Here is a 17,581-nt window from a genome sequence, read left to right on the forward strand (position 1 = left end):
CAAACCTGACTACCTAAATTTAGTTCCCAGATCCCACAACTCAAAGTTGTCTTCTGAAATCTGCACATGGGCTCTGTGTGTGTGTGTGTGTGTGAGAGAGAGAGAGAGAGAGAGAGAGAGAGAGAGAGAGAGAGAGAGAGAGAGAGAGAGAGTTATTTTTTAATTTGAGGTTAAAATGGCATTTAAATCAAAAAGACAAAACAGTACTGAACAGAAAAATGAGTAAAAGTAGTTTTAGAGGTTGGATAAGAAGGTGGAAGTGTGCCTTATTAGCATGCACAACACCCAGGTAAATCCCCAAAACCAAACAAATTTAATAGTGTTTAATATAAGCAATGAGAGAAGTGACTGAAAGGTCAAGATTTATAGCCGCCATGCCTAGCTTACTACCTGAGTGATCTTTACCAGTTTTAAAAATCTGTGTCCTCTCCAACTCAATGGGAATCGTAACAGTATCTCAAAATTGTTAAAGATTAAATGAGTTAAATTATGTAAAGCAGTTAAAATTTGACACTTCCACCAAACAGGGAAAAAATCTACAGTTTTAGACAATGTTAAAGAGGCTACTGGAAAATAGACCATTCCTTACATTAGTTATAACAAGCCTTAGGAAGGACAATTTTCCCCAGTTGGTACTCTTTCTTGTACGAGTGAGAGAAAGACTCTTCATGCCCATCAAATGACACTATTAAATCAAGGACAGCAAATCCATGGACATTGTGTAGCAGTTTTTACACAATGTAATCACCAAAACTGAATTAGTGATATGAAAAGACAACGAAGTGAAAAAAGGCAAGATGTAGAACAATGTTACCTTTTGGGTGAAAGGAAACAGCAAGAGTAGGAAACATTTCTTGCAGCTGTTTGTGCACTGAAAGAAACTAAGCCATGAGAAGGGACTAGCAGATCAGAGACCAGAAAGGAGAGAAATTTCAAACTATCTCTTTATCATATTTTGGATTTTATATTCAATAATATATAAATATTAAAGTGCTAAAAGTGAAGCAAAAAAATTCAACGTCTAATTGCTAGCCTTGATTATTAATTGCAAGCTTTTACTATCTGCTTCTAAATCCTTTTCTTAATCCTTCTGCTCAGAAACCTCTTCTCTGGCCACTAACTTATTGACTATTTAAGGAATTTATCTCTAATGACTGTAGTGTAAGTGGATTAAGGCATAGGTGCTAACACCAGCTGCACTGCACACATTAAAAGCGCATGCGTTTGTCAAAGATGCATGTGCTGAGTTTAGACGGATGTTCTCACACTAATGATTAAGGTGCCCTTAAGTAGATAAAACCTAGACTCCTAATTCGCTCAGTGATTCCCTCGTCTCTCTGTTGTCAGGGGTATTTCTATATCTGACTGTTCCCAAGCCAATTCTCGATGTCACTCCAGCACACCAAATACTCTACTGACAGCTCAACAGTCCCTTTTTATGCAAGCCCCTCCCCTTCCCTCCTCCCTCAACCCCCATCAGCTCCAGAGCTCGGTCCTTCAGACAGACAGACAGACAAGACAGTTCAGGGTCCTTCCCTGATACAAGACCATCTCCCTGGCCCTCGTCATCCGATGACCCAATTCAGATCCCAAACCAGTCCCTCCCAGTCAACCCAAATCACTTCTAAGGCTCTTCTCCAGAACCAGGCAGGCAGCTAGCTGTACAGCCTTTCCCAACAAGTACACAACTGACAGCTCCACGCCAGATCCCCCCCTCCAAGCATCCGCTCCTCTTCGCTGCCCTCTCGCCCCACGCACTGACCCCTTCTCCCCCAACACTCGTCCACCTTGACCTCCTCGAAAATGCCCAGCCTGGCTCCCGGCACATGCTCTCCTCTCCTCCCCACCCCCTTTCCACCAGTGACAGCTCAGTCACCTCCAGCCCCTGGGGCCTGCGCCCTCCCCACCTCCGCCCCCGACAGATAAGGGTCAGCTCCCAGATCCCCTCCCCAAGCCTCCCCCGATCTCGCAGGACCACACGGCCCGGGTCGCCTCCCCGGGGCTCCACTCACCCACTCTCCCGCATTACGTTGCTGTCCCCGCAGTCGCAGGCGCCCCCGGCCTGGCTGCGGAACATGTTGAAGTCGTGTCCGGTGTGGTCGCCCTGGTGGAAGCACTCCGCGCACAGCGACATGCAGGGGGAGATGCCACACGTCCGGCAGCGGTAGGCCACGAAGTTGGCCGTCCAGACAAGGCCGCAGAGCGCCGCGGGGTCGTAGGCCCGCACGGCCGCGCAGAACTCATCGTAGCCGCCGCCGCCGGCCAGAAGGCACTTACACCACTCCAGGGCATCCTCCTCGGCTGCGCCGGGGCCGCCGCCGCCCGCCGCCTCCTCGCCGCCCGCAGCCCCCGCCAGCGGCCGCTCTGCGTTCAGCACCCGCTCCAGCAGCGCCTGCAGCTCCTCGGCGCCCGCGCGGTTGTCCGGCCGGCTGAGGGCGGCCTTCAGATGCGCGGCCGTGGCCGCCTTGTCTAGGGCTGGCCCCTGCTCGGGCACCTCCGGCTGGGGCGGCTGCGGGTCCCCGACGGCCGCCGTGGCCGCCGCCGCCGCCGCCGCCGCCATGATGAGAGCTCAGAATTTGGAGAGTCCAGGGCCCACGGCTCCTCCCGGGAGGGTGGGGGGAATTGACTGCTGCGATGGCTCGGCCCGCCCAACTCTCGCGATACCCGGCACCGCGGAGCGCCTCCGCGCGCCCCGCCCTCCGGGCACGCCCCGCCCCTCGCCGGGCCCCGCCCCGTCGCCCGGCAGGCCTCTGCTCCTACAGTCAGTCCTCTCTTCGCTCAACCTGTTGGCTCCCACCTTCCAAAACTGATAACTACTTATTCACACGGGAATTCGGCCCAAAGACGATCCTTAGTAAGAGTGGTTTTCTTTATTTTTCTGGAACGTAGGGATTGTACACAACATCCACCAGATGTATTTTAGGCATCTGTATCTGGTTTCCCGGTGTTGATTCCTGTTACTAGAGCCTTCATTACTGCTGAATCCCTGCTATTATTGAAGATGCCGCCTAAATATTTCGCTCAATCAGTTCTTACCCTCAAACTACTTCCATGTGAATTCCTAAGACACATTCTTCTTTAAAAGATGTAAGATATATTCTTACTGTCCTTTTTTAAATTGCATTCAATTTATTTACTGCAGTAGAGGCTCTCTGATGTACATGTGGTGGTCACAGAACAGCTTGTGGGAGTTGGTTCTCGATCCTTCCATCAGGCTTGGCAGCAGGCGCCTCTGGTTGCTGAGCCAGGTCTATGGCGATCTTGTTATCCTCTTACCCGAACTCTATCCTTAAGCCAAGCTCCTTAAGTTGTCTCTCAAACCAAACTCACATCACCATTTCTCACCGTCTGGAGCAGACAGAGAGAAACAGAAGCAAACCGCTGGAACCTGATCACTGTATCAAGAGGGTCTTGGTTAGTTTTGTTTGCTTGCTTGTTTCAAGACAGGCTCTCCTGTGGCCCAGACTGGCCTCAAGCTTTTTATATAGCCTAGAATGACCTTAAACTCCTACCTCCATCTCCCAGTGCTAGAATTACCACTATGTCTGGTTTATAGAGTACCAAGTATTGAACCCTGAGCGCCATATGTGCCAAGTAAGCATTTCACCAACTGAACCACATTCCGGCTCATTTAATAGAATAGAGGGCTTGATGGAGATATGAGTCAGTGGTTAAAGAGCACCGGCTGCTCTTCCAGTGACCCAGGTTCCGTTCCCAGCACCCAGATAGCAGCTCACAACTGTCTTTAACTCCAACTTCAGGGAACATGAAGGCCTCCTCTGGCCTCTGTGGGCACCAGGCATACACAGAAATATATGCAGGCAAAATACCTGTACATAAAAAGTTTTTAAAATAAAATAAAAGGTTCTAAATTATTTGATAACTGTCTTGAGCAGAAAATTCTCATCCCCACTGCAATACAGTTAATTGGTCATTTTCCTGTGGCCTTAAGGGTTAGAATGGGTTGTTTGTTCCGAAGCACTGTGTAACCCAGGTGACCTGCACACCAGAGCCTTCTGCCTTCGTGCCAGCATTGCAAGCTTGCTCCTCCACTCTAGCTGGTAAACTCCTTGTGGGGAGGAGAACCAGTCTTTATCATTGCTGGTAAGCGCCCAAACATCTGTCTGATTACCATTAAATGAGAAATAATTCCAGTAGGCAACACTCCTGGGGTTTCTTGTGTGGACCAGCTCTTTAATGTTATTTCTTTTAGCCTGCCCAATAAGCCTATTAAGTGGCAGTAGAGGAAACAAATTTTTAAATAATTCATATGCCAAAAGCACACAGCAAGCAGCCTATCTGTTCTGTTCCCAGTATTTGCTGCAGACATCCCAGGGAGCAACCTGCCAGGTTGCTGGTACCAACCTGGCAGACATTTGGTAAACTAATTTGTTGCTGTTGTGGGGTAGTCACCAGAGAAGACTACAGAAAGTCTTTATTAGCTGGTTGGCAACTGCACTGGGTGTTTGGGGTCCCAGTGTAGCTCTAAGCTTTTGTCAAGAGCACAAAAAAACATGTTCTGGGTTGACATACTTCCGTTAACAAAAAATTACCAGACCAGAGAACTACAGAAGCGAAAAAGCGAGGTTAGTACATGTAGAGACTTTACCATAACTGTGGACTTTGATGGATTAGGTCTTTGTTTTCATTTTGATGGGTGGTGCTGTCTACATGCTGAGTTTTACAGCCTGAATGGTACTTCCATCATGGAGTCAGCTGTGCTAAGGTCTGGGGCACTGTTACACTGCATGAATAAGGCAGGTAGAAATCTTTGGGCTTTAATATATGCCGATGAAGAAGCTTTCCTGGGAATTTCTTAAGGGGTGGGGGCCATGCAATGATATTAAATGATAACAAACAAACAAAAATCCTGAGAACTACATTTGTACCTTCAAAATGTCTTGAGGAACAGTCTGCAGAGGAGTTAATGTAGGCCAAACCCTAAATGCACTGTCATGCTTTTTTCCCAAAAATATTCTAAAACATGAGCTGAGAAACTTACTAAAAATGATCTCGTTTCAGTATTAAACAAATGAGGAAGCTGCAGAAGGTACTGCTGCAAGGTCTTAAATGACTCCGTTGTTTCCAAAGAAAAAAGAAAACGAACCCCCCCACACACCTCCCCATCCCCACCCTCTACCACACCAAGTACATGCTGGCACTTGAGAAGGCAGGAAGATCAGAAGTTCAAAGTCATCCTCAGCTTCTTAGGTAATTCAAGGCCATCCTGGGATACCTGAGGACCCGTCTCAAAAGTAAATTAAAAGGTAAAGCCAGACATGATGGTGTACACCTATAGTCCCAGATGCTCCAGACACTCAGGGCAGAAGCACCACTTGGGCCTTGTGAGTTCCTACTTCTGCAGCAGCCAGCCTAGGCCCTGAGGCAGTGACATCATCACCTGTTGCCTGCCCACCCCTTACAGGTGTCCACCAGGCACAGGTCTCCCTCTTGCCTTTCTTGTCTCTTCCTCTCTACTCTTGCTCTTCTTGCTTTCCTGTCTGTCTATCTGCCTGCCTCTCTCATGTCCCCACTCCTAGACAGCCTTTCCTTCTTTCATGCTCCCCCTTCTCATTGTAAAGATTCAGGCATTATGCTAGCCTGCCCCTGTCACCTGGCAGAATGCACTCAGGCAGTACCTTGGTCAGCCCAGGGTTCCATGAGTACTAGTCTGCAGGCAGGTGCAAAGGACCCTTTAAAAGACAGGGCTTTTCCTGTCTCCCTCTTCCTTCCTGTCCTCTCTCTGTGTCTCTTTGTCTCTTTACCTCCTTTCCCTTTCCTTCCCCACTTTCCCTTTCTAATAAAACTTCTCACTAAGCTTTGTCTGCCTGGCATGTTAGTCTCATCTCCTGTACCTCCTCTCCCACCTCAATCACCCTCACCTGCCACAGAATCCAACACCGAGGTCCCCCGTGAGTATTATTCCTAACACTCATCCCCCAATAAACCTCTTGCACTAAGTCTTGCAAGTGGCATGTTCCCTTAGTGGCATACCTTGACAGGGCCTACTGAAAGGAACCCACTTTGCCGCCTTCTACTCCTCCTCCTCTTCTTTTGTTGTTGTTGTTTTTCAAGACAAAGTTTCCCTGTGTAGCCTGTCCTGGAATTTGCTTTGTAGTCTAGGCTGGCCACAGACTCACAGACATCCACCTTCCTCTGCCTCTGAAGTGCTGGGACTAAAAAAGTATACCACAACTGCCAAGCAACAAAGTAATTTTTATGAATATGTCCAAAGAGGTTAATATTTACTAACAGAGAACTATACTAGAGTTGGGAGTGGTTCATGCCTGTAATCCCAGCACTTGGTTTGGGGATTTGGTGGTTGTTTTTTGTGTTGTTTTGTTGTTTTGAGACAGGCTGTGGCTGGCCTGAACTCCATAGGGATGTGCCTGCCTCTGACTCCTCACATGCCAGGATCAGAGGCAAGCACCACCACACCTGGCTTCATCCCAGGCAGAAAGATCAGGACTTCAAAATCATCCTCTGCTTCATAATCGAGTTCAAGGCCAGCTTCAGCTACATGATAACCTGTCACACACACACTATAAATATGTATGTATGTATGTATATGTATATTACTGCTACTAAAAGACCCTTAGAGTGTGGACCTTCACGCTCCAACTCAGGAAAGGTGATACCCCCAAATTACTCACGAGAAGTGGTCTTGATGCAAATTGCAAGGACTTTTTTATTCCAAGTGCACTGGAGTCCACAGTCATACGCCACACAGAGGTAGAGGACTGAGGACCCCGAGTGCAGAATTGAGACAGCTTTTATAGGGCTTACAACAAAGCCCGAGCATCGTGAACCAATCATCTCAGCATAAAGAGCCCTCGCGGTGCAGGCCAATCAATTTAAACCATTTTATAGTTTTTAGACCAACCATTTTAAGTCATCCAAGGCCGCACTTTATAGACCAATCAGTTTTCTATAGCCCCGGAGGTCTGCATTTGTGCAGGCTCCTAGGTGGGGTGGCAAATAGCAGTTAGGATAGGTCACTGGGGCGGGGTTTCACAAGAAGTTTACAAAGTCAGATAAGCAGAGTGTGACCTTTCACCTATTTACTGGCAGAGGACAGGGTCTGAAATTTGAGGGTTTTAGGGCTTTTTAGATAGTATTTCTAAACTTTTAGCTTCCTGGGGTCATTGGAGAGTTAGGCTGTATTTTCCATCCTTTCACTGCATGTAAAATAGGTAAAATAACAATGACCTTTGTGCTGGGTGGTGGTGGTGTATGCCTTTAATCCCAGCACTCAGGAAGCATTGGCAAGTGAATCTTTGAGTTCAAGGCTAGCCTGGTCTACAGAATGAATTCCAGGACAACCAGGGCTACACAGAGAAGCCCTTTAGAAGAAAACAAAACAAACAAAAATAAAAATGACCTCTGCCGGTTGTCTTAATGTGAGATCATCTGGCAGAAAAACTTGCTATGTGTCAGACACAATGGCTCTCATGGCATGATTTCAAAAGTTGCCATTAGATTTGGTGAATATTAACATCTCCATTTCTGTTTGGCCTCCAAATGAAGATCATTTCCTCCCTGTGTGCATAGTACATTCACCAGATCTAATCTAATGCTAGCCAGGGTGGTCACTTCTTCCCCAGGGTCCTAAGTAGACCTGTAGAAAAGAAATGCTTCAGCTCTGTAGAGAGTCCAGCATGAAGCTGGACTGGAGACGTTCATGGGCAGAGGCTGCATTGGAGACAGAGGAGCTGATGTACTCAGATCACAGACATGGGTGCCTACAGACAGCTCTCTTCCTACACTGCGTGAAAAGTTGAGTATAATTATAGCTGCTCCTTTTATTGTTTTATTAACAAATAAAGCCAGGGGGTCAGATATTCAGGTATAACCCTGATAGATCCACAGATGGACAGAGAAAAAGATCAACTTCCCTCCTCTCCACCTTTCAGATCAAAAGGTTCAGTGTTTTCCAAACCCCTCCTTTCTGTCTGTGTCTCTCTATCTTCATCTGAGTCCATGAGAAAATTCTATGGTTTATTCAAGCCAGCTAAACATGGACTCCACCCACTGAATCAAGCTTTAACTCCATTGTTGGCCTCAGAACAATAATGCAAACAAACCTCCAACAACATTTCCCCCCTTTTGTCTAAATAAAAAGAAAGATTTTTAACTCTAACATGGTAGAATTATATATAATAAGGACAATTATCAAATAAATATTACATTCAAGGTCCAGTCCATTTGTTTAAAAAAAAAAATTCAGAGAAAATGCTCCATTATCTATCCTCTCTTGGTGAGGACAAAGTCTTATACCTAATTCATTTTCTGTCAAAACTTGTATTACCAACCTAGAAATATCTTTTTAGACCTAAAGACTTTTTTTTTTTTTAGATAAACAGCTTAAATTTTCATGTCTCTCAATCTTATCCATTTTACATCTCTTTTGTGCACTTCTTTTCTGATTTGGTAACAAGGAAAACTATAACTATAGCTATCCAGTCTTCAACACCATAAGAGATCTGAGAAGGATATAATCTGAGTAAACAGGAAGTTCAGGCTAAGCAAATTTCAAAGCTATAGAAAGAGACATCTGGCTGCCTGGACAGTTACCCCAAGATTCCTCTGTAATGTTAGGACATCCACCTTTGGCCTACAGGCCTAAAATATCTGACAGACTTCTGTGAAGCAGGAATTTTGAAGGACTGTCTTAGTTTGTATTGGTTAAATTCAGTAGTCACTTTCTTTTGAGCCCTGCTTGTCCAATTTGGACAGCATACTGATAGCAATCCAGGCAAGGGCAGTTTTTTTGCCCAGTGTCAAACTTTGCACAAATGGAGGTTCCTTTATTCCCATCATCCTTTTTAAGTATATTGGTACAGCCAGGAGCAGATGTGTCTTGCTGTTGTAAAAAGCCTTATGCTATTAAAATATCTTAAATGCCATATTCTGTAGGTCTCTGAAGTGTTTAAAAACAATCTATCTATCTAAACTATATCTCTGTTTGGCCTAGAAAACATACCAAACACAGCCACAAATTTGATTGCTATAGATGATTAACTACTAACCTGCACTTATTAATTATCCTAAACAGTTTTTAATAATAATCTTTAAGTCCTAGAACTTCACATTGCTAAATGAGCTGCATAGGTACAACACCTTAAATAAGAGTAGAAACATATACAATGTAACAAAAATAACCTTAAATTTGTATCACTATGGCTGGGCTGTGGTGATACAGACCTTTATTCCCAGCACGGGGGAGGCAGAGGCAGGCAGATCTCTGTGAGTTGGAGGCCAGCCTGATCTACAGAGCTTCACAGAGAAACTCTGTCTGGGAAAAAATTGTGTGTGTGTGTGTGTGTGTGTGTGTGTATGTGTGTGTGTGTGTGTGTGTGTGTGTGTTTGTGTATGTATATGAATCACTATTAACAAATCCATACCAATGTAAACTATTTGAGACTAGTAGTTATTTTAGTTTAAAAGGAGATTCAATAACCTACCCTTTATTCCTATATCCTGTAATTCCTATACCCCCCTTTTTTCTTTTCAGAACAAGATCTCTGAGTCTAATCTCCTTTGCGTGGTTTTTTCCCTGACCGTAACCAATAACAACTTTCAATCAACCCCCTTAAATGATGATAAACATCTATAATCTACCAACTGACCAAAAACCACTCACCCTACCTCTTGGAAATATGGGCACTGTGTTATTAAAATTAGTTCCTGATGGGTGGGAGGGAGAACTGTGGTTGAAATGTAAAACAAAATAATTAATTAATTGAACAAATAAAAACAATTACTGTTGTCTGGGGGTATCTTTAGGAGACCCTGAGAAAATTCAGATAATGGTCATGTCCTGGGAGAGCCAGCTGTTGTCCAGTTTGGTGTGATGGGAAAGTTCAGGGCTTATTTGATATTCTAGCTGGAGTAGTCTGTGAGGCTGGATCATCTTAGCTAACCACTTTGAAGTTGTCCTGAGCAGTTTGTACTCCAAAGCTGATCTTTGAGTGGTATTTATCAGCTTAGTGGGGTTGTCACAGTCCAGGCAGATTTGTCTTTGCAGTGCTCCATCTTCTTCTTGGAGACCTCAAAGGTCACTACCAGGAATGGTCACAATTCACTGCAGAAAATTTAAATGTTGTAAATGTCGTATGCAGCAGATTTTTGAGAGATTAAAGGACTGCAATTTGTTAAGTACATCCAGCATATACAAACCTAGTTCCAAATTACCTGTTTCAGATTCAAGCTTGAAATCAGGCACAAGAAAGCTAGATGAAGCCTATTTCTAGAATTAGTTAATATTCTATATGACCATTGATATCATGATAGGAAGTTTAAATATATATATGTATTTATATATATGTATATATATATATATCTTACAAATTTGAGATATTTATACCTTAAGAAAAGTTTTAAAGATTCAAAATAAAACCAAAGTGTTATGAGATTTGTGGCAATAGAATAGTCCCTTAATTTTGGTTTTTATTCTGTCCCAATATTTGGTGGTTATTCTCTGACATGAAACAGATTTTAGATTTTTCTTTAATGGGTTTCTTTTCATGGGTTTAGAGAAGGAGAGAGTCACACTCCAACTCCAGATTTAATTTTTAATTGAACTGGAACTACAAAAAGACCATTTGGATCATAGGTCTACAGAGGACAGCAGAAACAAATATTTGGGAAGACTTATGAAATTTTTATTCTTTGAAGTGTGTTATACCATTAGTCCAATTTATCCTCTATTTGCTCTATTTGCATGTACACTTTTATCCCAAAAGAAGGCATCAGATTCCACTATAGATGGTTGTGAGTCTCCATGTCATTGCTGGAAATTAAACTCAGGCCCTCTGGAAGAACAGTCAGTGCTTTTAACCTCTGAGCCATCTCTCCAGCCCCAAAAGGCATCTGTTAGTCATATAAGTTAATTTAGATCAAATGGCCACAGCATTTAATACACTGTTTGATAAATTGCCTCTCCTAATCAAGAGATCTACCCTTTCAGATCTAATCTTTATCAATTTTGATGGTCTCCATAGCTTTTCTTCTCCCTTGAAAACAAAGCAAAAACCTCTTCCCCAACATAACACATATCCTGCTTTCCACTCTGAGGTCAACACATCTTTGGAGTATACAGGTTGATTTAATTCAGCATATTTTTTTTTTCTACTATCCAATGTTTCTCTACAGCTGTGGTTCCTTTCTCATTGGCATTCAAAAATGTAAAGCTAATAGAGTACTGTGTAATCTGTCTCTAGGTATCTTTTATTACCACTTTCAGTTTACTAAGCATATCTTTTGAAGTGTGATAAGCTCTTTGTATAACTGTCCTGTAGAATTGTATGGTATACCTGTAATATGCTTTATGTTATAATATGCAAAAAACTATTTCATTTTACTAGAGATATATATGCTGGAGCATTGTCAGTCTTAATTTGTACAGGTATTCCCATGATGGCCATAACTTCTAATAAATGTAAAATTACAGAGTTAGCCTTTTCAGAACTCAAAACAGTTGACCATTGAAATCCTGAATAGATATCTATGGTATGGTGCACATATTTTAAATTTCCAAACTCCACAAAATAAAAGCATCTGCTTGCAAAATTTCATTTTTCTGAATACCCTTTGGGTTGCTTTCTGCAGGTTGTGGAATCTGGTTATACAGATACCAATTGAAACATTTTCTGATAATTTCCTTGGCCAAATAATGGAAGAATCTTTGCTATTAATATAGTGATTGTTATGAAATTCTGAGGCTTCCAACACATTTCCTACCAATAGCTAATCAATTTCATTGTTACCTTGTGCTAGATGTCCTGGTAGGCCCATATGGGATCTGATATGTATCACATGTAGGGGTTGATATCTACTTCTGATTATTTCCTATAATTAAATAAATAAGAAAGTTAATCCTGAATCATCTGGAATTAAGTCAGCAGTTTCAATATGTAAAGCAACTCTTTTTTGCATATTAAAAGTCAGTAACTATAGTAAGAGGTTCTGAAAAATCCAATAATACCATGAAAATAGCAATTAATTCTAAGTTTTGAACAGAATCATAAAGGCTTTGAGCCTCTTTGCTTAAATTTCCTGACTTATAACCTGCCTTTCCTGATTATTTTGCATCAGTGTAGAATGTAGAGGCTCCAAAAATGGATGTTCCTTATGCCATATAAGGAAGGATCCAATTAGTTCTTTTTATAAACTGAAGTCTCTTGCTTTTGGGATATTTGTTCCTAATCTCTCCAAAAAAAAAAAAAAAAAAAAAAAAAAAAAAAATTACTGCAAGCTCTTTGCCAATGCTCATTTTCTGCCCCTAATGAGGCAATTTCACATCAGTAAAAGGTACCACAATTTCTTCTGGGTTTATTGCTGTTGATTGACGATGTCTCAATTTTCCTTTCAGAATCAATTCAGAAACATTTTCTACATAATTCTTTAATTTTTCACTCTGTTTGTGTGGCAAAAATACCTATTCTAAAATATTGTTTTCTGTCTGTATTAAAAGTCTTGCGAAAGAATGTGTAGAAGGTAAAATAACCAGGATACAATCAAGCTCTGGATCCAAATGATCCACATGCGTATCCTGTAATTTCTTTTCTACCAATGTCAATTAACTCTCAGCTTAGATTGATAATTTTCTTGGACTGTTTAAGCCCTTATCACCTGGTAAGTTTTGAAATAAATTATTTAGTTCCTGAGTTGTTAATCCAGTTGTGGGACATAGCCAGTTAATATCTCCCAGCAATTTTTGAAAATTGAGTTGAGTTTGTAATTGATCTCTCCTGGTTTTTACTTTCTGTGGTTGAATTTTTTGTAAACCTATCTTATATTCTAGGTAATTAATAGAGTTTCCTCTGTATTTTTTTCCAGGAGCTATTTATAATCCCCAACAAGGCAAAATGTTCTCTACTTTTTCAAACATTTTCTCTAAGGTATCTGCATCTGAATCAGCTCGTAAGAAATCGTCCATACAATAGTAAATTATAGACTGAGGAAACTGTTTACAAATGATCTTCAATGGATATTGTACAATATATTGACACAAGGTGGGGCTTTTTTTAACACCTCTTGTGGAACAGGATTTTCCACTAATGTCTTTTAACAGGCTGGGAATTACTATAAGTAGGCACTGTGAAAGCAAATTTCTCTCTATCCCTCTATCCTATCCTTGTAAAGGTTTAGTTAAAAAAAATAGTTTTTTAAATCGATCACTATAATAAGCCATCCTTTAGGTAATAAAGAAGGTGAGGGAATTCCAGGCTGTAAAAATCCCATTGACTGATCACCCTATTAATCTAGATCTGTTACCATTCTTCATTTTTGAGATTTCTTTTTAATGACAAACAGGAGAATTCCAAGGACTGGTCAATTCTTCAGTGTGTTGAGAATTTAGCCATAGCAGCTACATGTACCAGCTATTCTAGTCCATGTAATTTTTCTGATATCAAAGGCCATTGTCAGTTAACCATTTTAAAGATAGGGCTGTTGCTACCTCTGAAAGATCAACAGCTGTTGTGTCTTGCTCATGTACAACCTGAATGGTCGCTTATGTATGATAACTGCATAAACTAAGGTTGGTTTTCTAGTGACTTTGGGCCCCTCCTCTTTAGTTACAACATGCCACGGTTCTGATCTAAACTTCTCTGTGTATGAATACTTTCCTTAGTTTCACTGGTAGGTTTTTCTAAGACTTGTATCTTATTGGTCAATTTTTCATATTTGACACAGAGATCAAACCACTTTTTAAAGGATAAAATATGAATTATCAAACTGATAATATTTATAATCAACATTATGTCATTCCAGCTATGTCGGTTATTCCTTCATTTATTTTTTACCAATTCCCAACCATCCATTGTGGAACCATACAGAGTCCTAACTCCCTGAATCGTAACATTGCCTAGTCTAATGTGGGAAAGTTTTTTGTTTTTTAATAAAACCTAATTCTCTCCTTAAGACTTCCCTGGTGTCTCACCTGACCTGGTGACTTTCCAGTTCTACAGCAGCAATTAAGGTGACCGCAGAGCTGTGCAGGGGATGGGGTGACCAGACAGCCAAGCTATCAAGGTGGGTACTGGGGTCTCAGCGGGCTGCCACTGTGCTGCATGCGCAGGGCTGAGATCACCTGAAACTGCCCAGTGTAGCCAGGGACTGAGGGTGTTCCCCTGCAGTGGCATCCTGAACGGGTGTGAAAGGCTGCCAAGGTGGTCCAGGAATGAGGTCCAGGGAAAGCCAGCAATTGCAGGGAAAGGATGCAAGGAGTCTGAAAAGCAGACACAGGGAATGTGCAGGAAAAACTCGTGAGGTGGGAAGGGCACGGGAGCCGCCTGAAAGACAGAGCTACAAGCAGTGACTCCAGCAGGTAGCTGCCTCGTGATCTCCTCGCTCTTGTTGGATGCCGGATGAAGCACTTACTAACATTGTTCATTTGTCAGATGCCAGAGTAAAATCCTGACTGATCAGAGAAGTGGAGGAGAAGAGATCAGTGACCTCCTCTTTCTCCTTCCCCTATCCAAATGGGCCTGTAAATCGTTCTGAGCCTCTCTCTAGTACTTCCTGAGTCTCTATGTCTTCTGGGTCCTTCAAAACCTGTAACGCCAATTCCAGCCAGTCGCTAACTCTGCCCCCGGATTCAAGGTTAAATCTTATAGTCTCAGAGTGTCAGTGCGAACAAATATCCTGCAACATGTAATTCTCATTTTAGGGTTAAAATAGGGTTTTCTTTCTCTTGCTATAGCAGAAGCTCTAATAAGTGCAAATCTGTTAATGGCCTTTATATTAATTTTGGAAGAAGCAGTGTTTATCTTTCTGTTATGCTTTTTCTCTTTTCCGTGTGGTTTTATTTCCATTTCAAGGGCAACTTGGTAACTTCACAAGGGCTGTTCGTTCCATGGTACAGCTCTTGCTTAGCATGCTTGAGGCCCTGGATCCTGGCAAGGGGTGGGAAGTAGTAAGAGTACTTTACACCTGGAATCATAACACATGTTTATAATCCCAGAATTTGGGACTCTGAAGCAGGAAGATCACAATTTCTAGACTAGCCAAGGCTACATAGACCTTGTCTCAGAAACACACACACGCACACGCGCACACACACACACACACACACACACACACACACACACACACACACACACGCTTGGTGAGGGGGATACTATACAACTGTAATCCCAGCACTTGGGAATTTCGATAGGATCGCCACAAATTCAAGGACAGTTTAGACTACAAAAAAAAAAAAAAAAAAAAAAAAAAAAAAAAGAGAAAAGAAAACAAACAAACAAACAAAAAACGATTGAAATGGTTTGGTGGTTAAGAGCACTTACCCTGGCTGCTCTTCCAGAGGACTCTGGTTCAATTCTCTAGACCAACATGGCAGCTCACAAAACCCGTGAAATTTGAGTTCCAAGGGTTCTGGTGCCCTCTTCTGGCTTCTATGTGCACTGCATGCATGGGATGTGCATGAAGATGAAGGCAACACACAGGTGTAAATGAATAAAATATTTTAAAGATTTATTTCATTATTGATATGTGTGAGAGAGAGGAGGAAGGGAGGAAGGGAGAGAGAGAGAAAGAGGGAGGGAGGGGGAGGGAGAGAAAGAAGGAGGGAGAGGGGGAGGAGGGGAAGGGAGAGCAGGAGGGGGAGGGGGAGGGGGAGGGACTGACTGAGACTCAGCCAGCAGAGCCTGAAGGTATGACATTCCCTGGTACAGCAGTTCAGGTGGGAACTGAACTCAGCCTCTGCGAGAGCAGCTAAGCTGCTGAACCATCTCCACAGCTTCTGTTAATAGTTTTCTTGAGACAGCATCCCATTTTTTCGATCAAGAAAACTGAGAAAAGAGGGAGACTATCAAAGAGTCAGCTTAACACTCTGAAATGCTAGACTTTCACTCTTAGTTAAGTTGGACCATGAGGAGACTGAGGCAGGAGAATAAATATTTCAAAGTCAACCTGGGCCACAGAGTGAAGTAACAAAGGAACAAGAAGGGTGGAGAGATGGATCAGAGATTAAGAGCACTGGCTGCTCTCACAGAGGTCCTGAGTTTGATCCCCAGCAACCACATGAGGGCTCACAACCATCTGTAATGACCTCTGGTCTGGCATGTAGGGGTACATGCAAGCAGAACATTTTGCCTTCTACAGTGACACAGCAGATCTCCTGGCATCCCCTTTCTCCCTTGATCTCCCCCAAAACAAACATTTTGTTTTGTTTTTTGAGACATGGTCTTATGTAAGTGACCCACTCTGTTTTTGAATTCCGTACATAGTGAAGGCTGGCCCCCAGCTCCTATTGCTCCTGCTCCCTCTCACTAATGCTGGGTTTCCAGGGATCACACTGACATGCTGGGCTCTCACTGACTTTAGCTATAGCTCATCTTTGGTTTTTTGAGACAGGGCTTCTCTGTATAGCCCTGGGTGTCCTGGATCACACTCTATAGACCAGGCTGGCCTTGGACTCAGAGATCTGCCTGTCTGCCCCCTGAGTTCTGGGATTAAAGGTTTGGGCCAGCAGTTATTATCTTCTTATTGCCATTCTAGGGGTAGGCATCTCCTTGTAGTTTAACTTGTATTCATTTAATAACTAGCTGAGCATTTCCATATGCTTAGTGGATATGTATGTATGTATCTTCTTTAATAAAAGGTTAATTAATTTTTGGTTCTTTTCAAATCTGGGTATAAATTCTTTTTAAAAATGTTTATCATGGGGGCTGCAAAGATGGCTCAGAGGCTAAGAGCACTGGCTGTTCTTCCAGAGGTCCTGAGTTCAATTCCCAGCACCTACATGAGATTTGGTGACCTCTTCTGGCCGGCAGGCATACATGCAGGCAGAACACTGTATACATAATAAATAAATCTATCAAAAAATGTTAATCACATTTTTTGTCCATTCTGAAATCTTGGGTATTTATGATTCTGTTGCAATATATATCACACTTCTTTAAATCTACAAACTTGAAGAATACAATATGCCTGTTTTTGTTTTGTTGTGTTTGTAGGATGCTGTTGCTGATGTTGTTATTTGTTTGGGGGAGAGTCTTGTGTAGCCCAGGTTAGCCTCAAGCCCATTTCATGGCCAAGATGATCTTGAGTTTCTGTTCCTCTTGCCTCCATTCCTGTGATGGCAATATAGGGGAGAGTCACCATACACAGTTCCAAATCTGGATTGTTGTTGTTTTTGTTTATTTGTGTTTGTTTTTGATATTACTGATGGTAGCATTGAATGGCTCCCTAATTTTGACATCATGACTACTATAGTAAGGGACCTGGTTAATGCCTGGTCCTCTATATATGTCCTGCCATGTCCCTGCAAATGAAAAAGGGGGTGGCCTTTGAGCATCCTCGTATTGCTATTCCAGTGCCGAGGAGATGGTTGGCAAGTGTTAGGATTTTGTAGAAATGCATGCATGTGCGTTGACTCCTGAAGAATGTTGGAAGACTGCATTTGTCAGTAGGCATCATTGTGCAGGCAGGGCAAAGGCCCTTTCCTCCACAGGAATGTTGTCCTAGAGAGAAACCAGCACACGTCACACAGACACTAATCCGTGTGTGCTAGTGGACACACTATTTCTACACAGTTAGCAGTTAAAAGTGTTCTGATATTTTTCTGTCTTGT

The 17,581-nt window shown here is 42.6% G+C and overlaps 1 protein-coding gene across 1 annotated transcript in view; it reads right to left on the minus strand.

Annotated features, from left to right (window-relative positions):
- The window catches only part of Ubr3 (ubiquitin protein ligase E3 component n-recognin 3), a 145,627-nt gene extending 143,052 nt beyond the window's left edge, over positions 1–2,575 (minus strand). The window contains exon 1 of the mRNA XM_051184512.1: positions 2,013–2,575. Within this exon, the coding sequence (XP_051040469.1) occupies positions 2,013–2,560 (548 nt within the window). The 5' untranslated portion in view covers positions 2,561–2,575. The remainder of the gene's footprint in view (positions 1–2,012) is intronic.
- Positions 2,576–17,581: the final 15,006 nt, after the last annotated feature.

The sequence above is a fragment of the Phodopus roborovskii genome, unplaced genomic scaffold (genome assembly GCF_943737965.1).
Source record: "Phodopus roborovskii unplaced genomic scaffold, PHOROB, whole genome shotgun sequence".
Lineage (NCBI taxonomy): Eukaryota > Metazoa > Chordata > Mammalia > Rodentia > Cricetidae > Phodopus > Phodopus roborovskii.